Source organism: Lethenteron reissneri, chromosome 4 (assembly GCF_015708825.2).
Source record: "Lethenteron reissneri isolate LAM-NWPU_2019-01 chromosome 4, ASM1570882v1, whole genome shotgun sequence".
In the NCBI taxonomy this organism is placed as follows: domain Eukaryota; kingdom Metazoa; phylum Chordata; class Hyperoartia; order Petromyzontiformes; family Petromyzontidae; genus Lethenteron; species Lethenteron reissneri.
Genome location: NC_083782.1, coordinates 4,466,594 through 4,479,079, shown reverse-complemented (window position 1 = coordinate 4,479,079; position 12,486 = coordinate 4,466,594). Strand labels below are relative to the sequence as shown.

Sequence of the window (12,486 nt, the reverse complement as noted above, 5' to 3'; positions counted from 1 at the left end):
TTACACCAGCCCACAGGGGATTATTGTGTCCGTCCGTCCGTCCGTCGTGCATCCAAAAATGGGAGGGGTGGGGCTGGGTGGAGAGGGGCTGGGTGGGGAGGGGCTGGGTGGGAGGGTGGGGCTGGGTGGGGTGGGGCCGGTCACCCCGTGGTGCCCTTATAAAACTCAACGTTTCACCTACTCACGCCGGCTTGTGCCCGCCCTCACAGTCGGGCATATTTGCGGAATACACCACGCCGCCGTTGACCCTGCAGGCCATTGACCGAGCAACCCAACGTTCCTACCAGCTCCCTCCGCAGGAGGAATGTGTTTAATGGGGAAATAGTTTTCGCTTAACGTGGCACTGTTCAGGAACGCACCTACCGCGTTCAACGAGGAATTACTGTGCAGTTGCACTTCTATGCTCCCACGCCTTGCCAAATACCGCACTGATCGGCGTGGTGAAGTATGGTCAAATAGCCCCCAACAACGTGAACGGCGGTGTGGGGAGGGCCCTCATCCAGAAGGGCTGCGATGCAAGTGCTTGATTGGGGCATGGCAAGACCGATGGCAGGGAGAGGCCTTCATCCAGCAGTGGATGGAACATGGCTCACGACGATGACGACGGCGTCACGCAAAGTTTTACACAACATATATTTATTATTTAGACACGGATAATGCACAAACGCCACATTGCAGCACCATCAGCTGTTGATTCTAAAAGTGGAACCACCAAGAGCTCACACTTTTGTGTCAACCGCAGCGATATGTAATGCGATTCAGAGATTATAGATTTGAAGCTTTCGTGACTTGCAAGGATTCATATTCTTAGTTTGTTTCGGTAAAGCCACGTAGGTAAAAAATTAAAATTAATAAAAGTTAAATAAAATAAAAATCACGACGTTTCACCTATAGACGGAAGCTTGTGTTGCCTCCGAAACGTCGTGATTTTTATTTTATTTTACTTTTATAAATTTTTTACCTACGTGACTTTACCGAAAAAAACCTAAGAATACGATTCAGAGATACTCCTATAACCAAATCACCCAGGATGCACCACATCTCATCAAATAGTAGCCGTTAATATGAACATCTATTTACTTTTTTGTTTCACGAGTTATTTGTACGCTGAATATTTGCCGCCGTGTCTTGTAACAGCGCTTTAAAGGTCCTCCATGAGAGGCGCTTCATAAATGCGATTCTTGTCGTCATTGTTGTTAAAACAATTTGCAGCTTCGCGAAACGGACGAATCATTAAATTTCGATTTGCTAAATTCCTCTTGATATGAAAATTATTTTGTCAAGGCGCTCTTCCCCCCTCCGTCCCAGCTTAAATAGACGTTCCAAGCCTGGGGTGTGTCATTCAGACTCTGTCTTCTCGACAGACCTGTTCTCCACCTGAGGACGGCTGCTTGCGTTGTGGCCGAAACGTCGTGAGAATTATTTTATTATGTTTTATTTTACTGGTAGGAACGAAGTGAACCAGCCTACAATTAGGTGTAGCAACATCGCCCCCTACTGCAAACACTTGGCAGGACCCTACAAAAACCTTTAGACTCAGTGAGGCTTTCCTGGCTAAACAAGTGTAACATTCCCTTATAATTCCCTGAGATAGTTTTTAATTAAAACATTGGAATTAAAAATTAACTCACAGCGGCCTAAAGCCTACAGCTAGGCCTAAAGCCTAGAACTAGGCATCAAACTCTCCCTTCGTATCGTACCCCCGCCATTTCATTTTATTATAGCCATTCATTTGTTCGTTCCTACCAGCCCACCCCGCAGGGACCTGTTTATTATTTTATTATTTCCATTCTACGTGACTTTACCGAAAGAACCAAGAAGACGGACGAATCATTGTTCGATCGCGAATTCGATATGCGACCAGCACCGCCACACAGCACAGGTGCTATAGGCTGCTGCGGGGTTACACCGTGGGCAACAGAGGGCAGTGCAGCACAATCCATTGTTGTACTGTATGCCTACGTTGCCAACGTCTATGCTCCCCGGGCCTTCAGCAACCTGCAGCGACCAGCGTGGTGAAGTGTGGTCAAAGAGCCCCCAAGAAACCCGCCCTTGGCGTTGGGAGGCTGTCATCCAGCAGTGGATAGAGAGCTGGGCTGTATGTGGTCGGCGTTATATTACTGGGCTGCACTCTGATGCGATGGATTTGTGGCAAAGTTGAAACTAACTTTAAAAACTTTTTATTTGACCAGGTAAGGCCCACTGAGCCAAGGCGCAAGTTATAACCCGAGCCATTGGGCAAAAGCCTACGTGGGACTCAAAATCCTTTCACACATTTCACAAGATTTTCAACGGTCAAATACCCAAGAGATTAATAATTTACCATAAAAAAAATAACAACGCAACGCACGGATGCTCTGTAGAATATATATATCAGTTACGTTTATAATAACAGTATTTTATATAATAAATTCCAATATATACGTGTACGATATCTGAAAGTGCAAAATGATGACGCTTTGGGAACATTCTTTAAGTCGGCGTTTTCTTTCTTCTGATGTCTCGCGCTGCCTAAAGGCAACACCTAATTAAAGTTGCCCGGTGACAGAAAACAATTCCACTGGAAGAGGATTTTGTATTTCTTCCACTGCACAATCGCACACGGGCTGTGTTTCTGATGCAAGAAGGTCGTGGTGAACAACGTGAGGATCCCAGAATCAGAATATTTTATTTATACCGGAGGAATCCGATTTAGCTGCAAAGCTCTTCTTCTTGGTTCTTTCGGTAAAGTCACGTAGAAGGAAAGTAATAAAAGAATAAAAATAAAACAATAAAATTATTATGTTTTATTTTTATTATTTTATTACTTCCCTTCTACGTGACTTTACCGAAAGAAACAAGAAGATGAATCCCTGCAGTCACGAAAGCTTTAAATCGAAATGCAAAGCTCTTGTTTCACAGATGGCCAGTAGTTTCACAGATAGCCAGTAGTTTCACAGTGTACCACATTCCTGGGAGGCTCAACCGGGACACACGGCGAGGTGGTAGCCCCGCCAGCTTGTACATCGCCACGGCCACCCAATCTACCGCTCCTCTGGTGACCACGCGACTTTGTTATCTATCGCGAGCCGAGCGTGAACCCCCCCCCCACAGACAATTTGAAACCGCAAAGAAAATCTCGGATTTTTTTTTCGTACTTTTCAGGACGCAGCCCTTCTGACAAAGCGGCACTGCCCAGTGATTACATAGCAACGAAATTGGGGATTGGGTGGATGTTGGTTGTTTATCCGATATATGTTACGACGAGGCTCATTTAAAAATTTCTCAGCCGTTTGCGGAGGAACAGAGCCCATTACTTTGTAGCATAAACAATATATATATTTTTAAACCGAAAGTCCATGTAAGTCTACACGAGCAATAACAATAAAATTAATCTCACCGAGTGCCTATAATGCTCCACGCAACAACATCTCCAGCACACTGAGGCCGTATTTCTAAAGTGCGACAAAGGCCTCCCCCCCCCCCACCAGGTAGCCTCAATGGACTGTTGGGGCAAGTGCTGTTAGCGAGCACCTATGAAGGCCGGCACTGTGGCACACGAGGGGGTGGGTGTCCAGCACCACGCCTGGCCGCCTTTGTCTCCCTCATGGCGATATTTACACAACGCGCCAGGTACTCGTTTGAGGCTGAGTCGACCTAGGGGAGGAGGACCAGGACCGCTTCAGATAATCGTCACCGGTGTTGGCCGTGAGCGGGAATCGCCGTGTCCTTCCCACGCGTGTCGACTTGTCTCTTTCCCGTGCGCGTGGAGGCCTCTGGCTCTGCAGTGTCAACTTTCACCAATTGGAGCGGCAAGTTTCGGGATCCACGTTGTTTTAGCGCTCAAGTCGGCGAGTTCGCAGTTTCCTGTTTGAAACCCCGAGCCCAGCCTGGAGATTCCACAATCGTATGGACGGTGTCCATCTCGGACAAGCTGGAAGCCAACTCTAGATGTCTCGGGAGCGAAGCTTTTCACTTATCACCGACTACACTCTGGGTCACTTGGTAGACTGGTGTAAGCACGCGCACTGTAGCTGCAGCGATAGTGAGACGTATACTGGATGTGGTGTGCAGGCTGTAAGTAATATCCTCTGGCTCGCCAACCCAAACAGACCCGAATGAACTCAACTATTTTTTTTATCTGACCAGGTAAGGCCCACTGAGCTATTTAGCCTTCTTTTCAGAAGTGCCACAAATGATAGCTTAATAAAGTGGCTTATTAGCGCGATTAAGTTGACAGCAGCCAAACACTCTAAAACGCATGGTGTTGAGTTGAAAATGTGGAGGGAAAAACCGGAGGAACCCGAAGAAAAGTCCATGCGACTACGGGAAAAGAGAGAGGCAGGGAACATGCAAACTCCAAATATACAGGCGTCAGGGTCGAGATCAAACCCACGAACTCCTGTATACCAGGCAAGGGAGTTAACATCTCGCCACCGTGGAACTCTATACCCGCACCTCACACCGAACATGTAGGAATGCCTCTCCCAGCGATGCCTTCGAACCGGTGGTGAATGGCCGTAAGAAGTTCTGACTGCCGTGGGTGACCCACGGTTCGAGCATCAGGGGAAAAAAATAAAACCGTGGTCGACTCGCGGGTGAGCCTTCGGGAAGGGTCGCGCGCCTTCACAGCTCCGTGTCCTTCTGCTGCTGCTGCATCGTCGCTTGGTTCATCAGGGACTCCCACTCCTCCCCGTCGTGCTGGTGCTTGGCGAAGCTCACGAACACCTGCGGAGGGCGGGTGCGGGATGGGGAGACACGGCGATCAATGGCGCGAGTCTCCAGCGCACGTCCACGAGGACGCCCTGTCGCGAGCGGCTGATCGAGCGGCGGGCGAGGCCCGCGTAGAGCCGGCGCGGCGTGGCTCAGGGAGGCGCGAGCTTCTTGCTTCCCCCCATCGCAGAACCAGAGGCCTTGCAGCTCCACGCGCGAGAGCCATGGGCAAGTCGACGCGCGTGGGAAGGACACGGCGATTCCCGCTCACGGCCAACACCGGTGACGAGTATCTGAAGCGGTCCTGGGCCTTCTCCCTTTGGTCGACTCGGCCTCAAATGAGCACCTGGTGCGGTGCGTGATAACATCGCCACTCGGCCAGGCGTGGTGCTGGCCACCCACCCCCTCGTGTGCAGTGCTGGCTTTCATTAGCTGCTCGCTAACAGCACGGCGGGCGGGGGACCTTTGTCGTTGACGCCATGTTTGAGTTGCAAGCACTGAAGCGACAATTCGAGCGGCGAGAGCGGCGTTCGACCAAGGCCCCTGGCCCCGCTTGGCTCAGTTGCCAGACTTAGACACCCTCTGTGGAGCCCAAGCGCATCATGGTTTGGTTCTGGCTCGGCTCAGATGTGCCAGTGGAAAAGGACCTTGGAGGAGGCGGAAGTAAATACAAGGAAGAGCCGTTGAACAGCCCCAATTGTGAAAACACGTCCTGTTTTATCGTGGTCGAAATCGTGAGGAGCTAACGGCACATTCATATACATGTACATACATCCAAATCTTTACACTCTTTTCAGTTAAGACTCCCGCAGTATTAACCAGGGCGGCCATCGGGACTCGGTCAGCGATCCTCTGCAATGAGCGGCAAAACGAGCAACCGCTCGGCCATGTCACCACAAAAATAATCTACAATTTCTATTTTACCAGGCCCACTGAGCTACATAGCTCTTATTCAGAAGTGACCTGGCCACAGATGATCGTTCAATGAAGTGGCTGATAATCACGTGAATAGCAGCCAACTACTGTAAACGTGTGATGTTGATTCTAAGATGTGGAGGAAAAAGCCACGCAACTACGGGGAGAGAGAGACGTGGAAACTCCAAATATACAGCAGCAGGCGTCAGGGTCGGGATTTAACCTACGACTTCCTGTATACCAGGTGAGGTAGTTAACATCTTCCAGCCACCGTGATGATGATGAGAGAGAGAGACACGCAAACTCCAAATATACAGCAGGCGTCAGAGTCGGGATCGACCCCACCACTTCCTGTATACCAGGCGAGATAGTTAACATCTCGCCACCGCAGCGCCCCCTACGATTTACGTTCAAGACGCCCGCAGTATTAACCAGGGCGGGCATCGGGGACCGCGAGCGCGACGGCCGTGGAGCCGGCTTCACCTCGTCGAGCGTGGTCTGTGAGACGGAGTAGTCCTCCACGTTGAGCTCCTCCTTGTGCAGCGCCAGCAGGTTGAAGATCTTGGCGAGTGAGGACTCGGCGGAGGGCAGCTGGTACTGCAGCATGTTGTGGTGGCGCTCCTTGAGGAGGCTGCCGGGGAACGCCGAGTCGATGAACTCCTCGACGGGCGGCAGCACCGGCGGGGAGCCGGCCACGCGCAGCGTCACCGTGTAGCCGTCGCCAAACCTGCAGCGGCACCACCACCGCCGCCACCCAGCGACGTTACCAGGGAAACCAGACGGTGCTGTGAGTGTGTGAGTGTGACTGTGCGTGAGTGTGTGAGTGTGACTGTGTGTGAGTGTGACTGTGTGTGAGTGTGACTGTGTGTGAGTGTGTGAGTGGGGAGCGATAGTGTAGCGGTTAGCGTGCTGCGCTATGAACCCGGCGACCCGAGTTCGATTCCCGCTCACGGCCAACACCAGTGACGATTATCTGAACCGGTCCCGGGCCCCCTCTAGGTCGACTCAGCCTAAAATGAGTACCTAGTGCGATGGGTAAACATCGCCGCTAGGGAGACAAAGGCGGTCGGGCGTGGTGCTGGTCCACCCACCCCCTCGTGTGCCGTGCTGGCCTTCATAGGTGCTCGCTAACAGCACTTGCCCCTACAGTCTGTTAAGGCTATAAGGGGGATCTTTGATCTTTGTGTGTGAGTGTGTGTGACTGTGTGTGACTGTGTGTGACTGTGTGTGACTGTGTGTGACTGTGTGTGACTGTGTGTGACTGTGTGTGACTGTGTGTGACTGTGAGTGCGTGGTGCTGGCCACCCACCCTCTCATGAGCCGTGCCGGTCCTCATAGGTGCTACTCGCTAACAGCACTTGCCCCAACGGTCTGTTAAGGCTATACGGGGGGGGGATCTTTGTCTTTGTGAGTGCGAGTGTGTGCTGGGGCGGTAGTGCAGCGGTAAGCTGCGTGTGCTGCGCTACGATTCCGGCGACCCGAGCTCGATTACAACTCACGGTCAACACCCAGTGGCGAATATCTGAACAGGTCCTGGGCCTCCCCTAGGTTGACTCAGCCTACAATGAGCACCTGGGGCAGCTATGTAGACGTCGTGTGCCGTGCCGGCCTTCATTAAGTGTTCGCTAACAGCACTTGCCCCAACAGTCTTGTAAAGGCTTTCTGGGGGATCTTTGTCTTTGCCACATGCAGGTCGCCCACTCACTTGTTCTTGAGATGCTGCACGCTGCCCAGGCACTGGAATCTGCCGTTCACCATGATGGACATGCGAGTACACAACGCCTCACACTCCTCCATGCTGCACACGGGCACACGGGCGGGTGAGCGAGCGGGTGGGTGATTGGGTTAGTGGGTATGTGAATGGCTGAGTTGGTGAGTGTGGGTGGGTTATTGGGCGAGTAGGTGGTTGGGTGAATGGGTGAGTGAGTGAGTGAGTTGATGAGTGATTGAGTGAGTGAGTGGGTGAGTTATTGAGTGAGTGAGTGGCTGAGTGATTGAGTGAGTGGGTGGGTGAGTGATCGAGTGAGTGAGTGGCTGAGTGATTCAGTGAGTGGGTGGGTGAGTTATTGAGTGAGTGAGTGGCTAAGTGATTGAGTGAGTGGGTGGGTGAGTTATTGAGTGAGTGAGTGGCTGAGTGATTGAGTGAGTGGGTGGGTGAGTGATCGAGTGAGTGAGTGAGTGGCTGAGTGATTGAGTGAGTGGGTGGGTGAGCTATTGAGTGAGTGAGTGGCTGAGTGATTGAGTGAGTGGGTGGGTGAGTTATTGAGTGAGTGAGTGGCTAAGTGATTGAGTGAGTGGGTGGGTGAGTTATTGAGTGAGTGAGTGGCTAAGTGATCGAGTGAGTGTGTGGCTGAGTTAGTGAGTGTGTGGCTGAGTGATTGAGCGAGTGGATGGGTGAGTGATCGAGTGAGTGGGTGGGTGAGTGATTGAGTGAGTGGGTGGGTGAGTGATCGAGTGGGCGGTTGGGCGGCCGAGCGAGGCGAGGGAGCGGTACCTGTGCGAGGTGAGCAGCACGCACCGCCCCTCCTTGATGACGCTGAGGATGCAGTCCCACAGGAAGCGCCGCGCCTTCGGGTCCATCCCAGTGGTCGGCTCGTCCTGCGGAGACAAAAATCGTTTGAGCGTCTGCCCCCACAGCCTCCACGTGACCAGCCCTCCGCGTGTGGCGAGCACTCGGTCCCCCAGACACCGACCGTGTCATCTCACCTGTACCGTGTTCAACCACCTCCACCACCACCACACTGTGGCGGCTCTCAACAACGCACTCACCCCACCCCGCTCACCTGCTCACTCACTCAATCACGCACCAAAACACCCACTCACGCACCAATACACCCACCAAATTCGCGAAACGTATCAACTCTCTGATCATCGCTGGCCGCCCGGCGTTTTTTTGGGCCCGTGCTCAACAAGCGTGTGAAAATGTAATAATAACAACAATACGATCGCCCCTCCACGCGAAGGGCACGAGTCCGAGCGCGCGGCGCGTCTCACCAGGAAGACGACGGGAGGGCAGCCGATGAGCGCCATGGCCGTGGAGAGCTTGCGCTTGTTGCCACCGCTGTAGCTGCCGGCCGAGCGGTCCGCGTAGCGGATCAGGCCCAGCTTGCGGATCCCCCACTCGGCCACCTGATGCGGGGGGGGGGGGGGGCGTTGGGGATTAAACGGCTCTCGTGGTTACCGAGCGTGCGGGTGGTGCGACCACGACCTCTGGCGGCCCACAACAATGTCAAGTTCTGCGGTCGGATGGCCGCAATTGGTGGATTTGTGCACGTGAACTGGTCACGTGACGCCAACGCGCCTTGGACAATATCGTGGTACGCACCTTTTATGCATGCTTGTTGAACTTGTTTCGCACCGTACGTAGCCGACCGTGCTAACCATCGGCAGGATTAGAGCACAGCTTGTCTCATTTAATGTCATGCCAACCATGCTCTGCTGCTGCTGAGAGGTATGGGGTTGGCAGCTAATGGGTGGATAACAAAATGGGGCGGCACTGCAGAGAAACCCCGAGGGTCGCCGCTGGGCACCTACCGTGGCCACCTCCTTCTCGGGGACCCCGCGCAGGCGAGCGTAGAACTCCAGGTGCTCCCGCCCCGTGATGAGGTCGTTGATGGCGTCGAACTGCGGGCAGTAGCCCATGTTCTGGTGCACCTCCCGCATGTTGGTCAGGATGCTGGCACGTGGCGGCACGGACAGGAGTGTGAAATTACACCAAAAACACAAACTCGGGTTACGTAAGTAAAAAAAAATTCACAATATACTTTTGAACAATGGTTTGCTGGGGACGAAAGGAGTATCTCGAAATTTCGGCCGACTGGCCTCCCACGGGAAATATCGAGGTCTAGAGACAAAGACGATCATGGTCTAGAGTAGATCTCAGACGACCTCTCTACAATGAACACGACGACGCGTTTGGATGCCACGCGCGCGGAACCGTTCCATCGTAATTGCAACCTGACATTTCACGTACGACTTCGCTGGACCAGCAAACCGGACCCAAGTTCACCGTGTGACCAGGCAGGAGTGTAAACAAAGCAAGGAGGAAGAGGACGGGGACGAGGAGGAGAAGAGAAACACACGGGAGGCAGCCATACACTCCCAACGCTTGTGAAGACGCTAAAGACAAACAATAATGATAGTCATGGCAAGAAGCAGCTGTGTGCAGGTATGGTGCTGTTATCGCCATGGGACTGCCAGTACTGTATTAAGATGAAAAAACAAATATTAAAAAATACTTTAAAAAAAAACACGCTTTAATGAAATGTACTGTCTGAGCTGCCCCTCCCCCTGCCCCCTTCCCCCATCGCCCCTCCCCTCCTTCCACATCCCCCGCCCCTGAGCGTGGCTCCCCGAGGCTTGCTGTGACGTCAGGGATCACGTGGTGATTAACAGCTAACGTGAGTTGAGCGTGGACAATTAGAGCCGTAAACGTGGACAATTAGAGCCATAAAAAAGATTGTTTAAAAATATATTTTTATTTTCAATGATAGAATATAGTATTGTCATCAGTATGACATACCTATACCAAGTTTGCAGTCGATACGACATTGGGAATACGGTTGAAATTGACTTACACATTTTTTGGATACAACACATACAGTAAGTTAAATAAAAGCGTGTAAAAAGTTTTCAAATATATGTTTTGGATTTTTTATGATGGAATATCGTGTTGTCATCAGTATGACATACCTATACGAAGTTTGCAGTCGATAGCACATTGGGAAGTGTGTAAAAATTGAGTTACAAGATTTATTTTTTGAGGATACAACAGACGAAGTGAGTGAAATAAAAGCGTGTAATAATAAAAAGGCTTTGGCCTTCCTGGAATAATGTGTCTATTTTGGTGTTTTAACATCTTAACACCAGCATTATTGCCAGAAAAGGTAGAGCCTTTATTATAATTTTATTTTAAACGGACTCACTCGAGTTTAAGTGTAAAGATAATTTTACAACATAATTGCAATGATTAAGCTTGTTTGTAAATTGTGGAAAAACTCACATCTCCTTCCTGAATGGAAAATTAAAGACTCCATGCTGCCACGGTGGTGAGATGTTAACTCCCTCGCCTGGTCTACAGGAGGTAATGGGTTCGATCCTGACGCTGACACCTGCTGTATATTTTGAGTTTGCATGCTCTCCCTGTGGGACGTGTGGATTTTTCTCCGGGTCATCTGGTTTTTTCCCCTCCACATTTTAGAATCAACAACATGGCCTCTAGATTATTTGGCTGCTATAAGCTTACACGTGACGAGCCACTTCGCTTGGAGCTTTCGTTTGTGGCCGAGTCACCATTTAAAAACAGTTTCTTAGCTCTACGGTGCTTTCCTCGGTGGGAAATCAACTTGTGAACATCCCACGATGCCCTCTCGTGTTTCACTCGAGCCGCTGGCCTCTGCCACGTGCCACGGTGCGTCCTGCCCGTCACCTGTATTCCGTGAGGAAGGCCTCGCCGCTCGTGACGTCCGTGTCGCCCGTCAGCATCTTGAACATCGTCGTCTTTCCCGCGCCGTTCACGCCCAGCAGGCCGAAGCACTGCAGGGGAGAGAGACGACCGACCCGGGCCCGTCCGCTCGTTTACCGACGCGTACCATCGTGTGCGTGCGTGTGCTCGTACTTAAGCATATACGGCAGGTCCTCGCTTTACGCGCGGTGTTCACGCAACTCGCTATCGCTATAACGTGGTTTTCTTCCATTCTGGGAACACTTTTTTGCACAACGTAGAACGCGCCCCCCATTATCGCATGGTTTCTGACGAGCGTTGTTTGACGACTTGCATCCCAATGGGATTTTTGCACACAGTGTTGGTGTACGGTGCTTTTTCTGCAATATTTTGATGTCTTTTCTCGGATTTTCTGTTTGCACTTAGTCACATAGTCACTTTAAGATGTTTTCTTGTTCATATTTTAGTTTTTTGTTTGTTGCGGTTGCACCCGATTCAAGAGCCGAATGGCTCACAGGGCTATACCTAATAAATAAACTTGAAACTTGAAAACTTTCTTGAGCTACTCGGCTGAGCGGAATGACACAGCAATACCGCGGCGTACCCTCAGTTATTTGTCCCGCCATCTCACCGCACGTGCGTCGTAGTACGTCGTATCTCGCCAAACTTTAGCGTCCCCACATTATTTACGGGGAAAGCGTTGTTCGCTTACCGCTTCTTTCAGCTCGCCATGGCACTTTTCAGGCACGCATCTCCTAGCACATTACAACGAGGAGTCCCTCTACTCGCGCGTACGCCACGCAGGCCTGTCACCCACGTGGCCGCGCCTACAGCTGGTACGCAGAAGTAAGAAAACAAAGCTCGCCACGGTTCGCCATGAACGACGCGACGTTACATTTTGGAGGTCACGCTTTGCCCTGTGAGAAGTGGTGGGGTGTCCCGGCGGAAAGTTCACGAAACATTTGACAGAGGCGATGTGTCTAAAAACGACGACGGCGCTACGCCTACTCTTAGGTTTTTTCGGTAAAGTCACGTAGGTAAAAAATATAATTAAAATTAATAAAAGTAAAATAAAAATCACGACGTTTCAGAGGCAAGACAAGCTTCCGTCTTCAGGTGGAACCATCACAGCACGATTGCTGTATCAAGTAAGAGAAATTCTAAGAGACCCGTCCTTGTACAGTAGAACCTTGGATTGCGAGTAACTGGGTCTGCGAGTGTTTTGCAAGACGAGCAACATTTTAAAATAAATATTAATTTGATTAACGAGCGAGGTCTTGCAGTACGAGTAGTGCGTGTATACGCTTTGTCTGCCGAGCGTCACGTGATCACAACTGATATACAAGTGCTTTGATATACGAATTATGCTCGCAATCCAAGGTTTTACTGTATATATACTGGTTGAGGGGGGGAGGAGCCAAGGTAGGCACCTGGAT

The 12,486-nt window shown here is 51.1% G+C and overlaps 1 protein-coding gene across 1 annotated transcript in view; it reads right to left on the bottom strand.

Moving 5' to 3' along the window:
• Positions 1–533: 533 nt before the first annotated feature.
• Positions 534–12,486, bottom strand: part of LOC133349354 (phospholipid-transporting ATPase ABCA1-like) — an 83,285-nt gene continuing 71,332 nt past the window's right edge. Inside the window, exons 43-49 of the mRNA XM_061562712.1 lie at positions 11,036–11,142; positions 9,142–9,283; positions 8,602–8,736; positions 8,102–8,205; positions 7,313–7,405; positions 6,091–6,334; positions 534–4,707 (exon numbers count right to left, since the gene is read on the bottom strand). Coding sequence (XP_061418696.1) covers positions 4,606–4,707; positions 6,091–6,334; positions 7,313–7,405; positions 8,102–8,205; positions 8,602–8,736; positions 9,142–9,283; positions 11,036–11,142 — 927 coding nt within the window. The 3' untranslated portion in view covers positions 534–4,605. The remainder of the gene's footprint in view (positions 4,708–6,090; positions 6,335–7,312; positions 7,406–8,101; positions 8,206–8,601; positions 8,737–9,141; positions 9,284–11,035; positions 11,143–12,486) is intronic.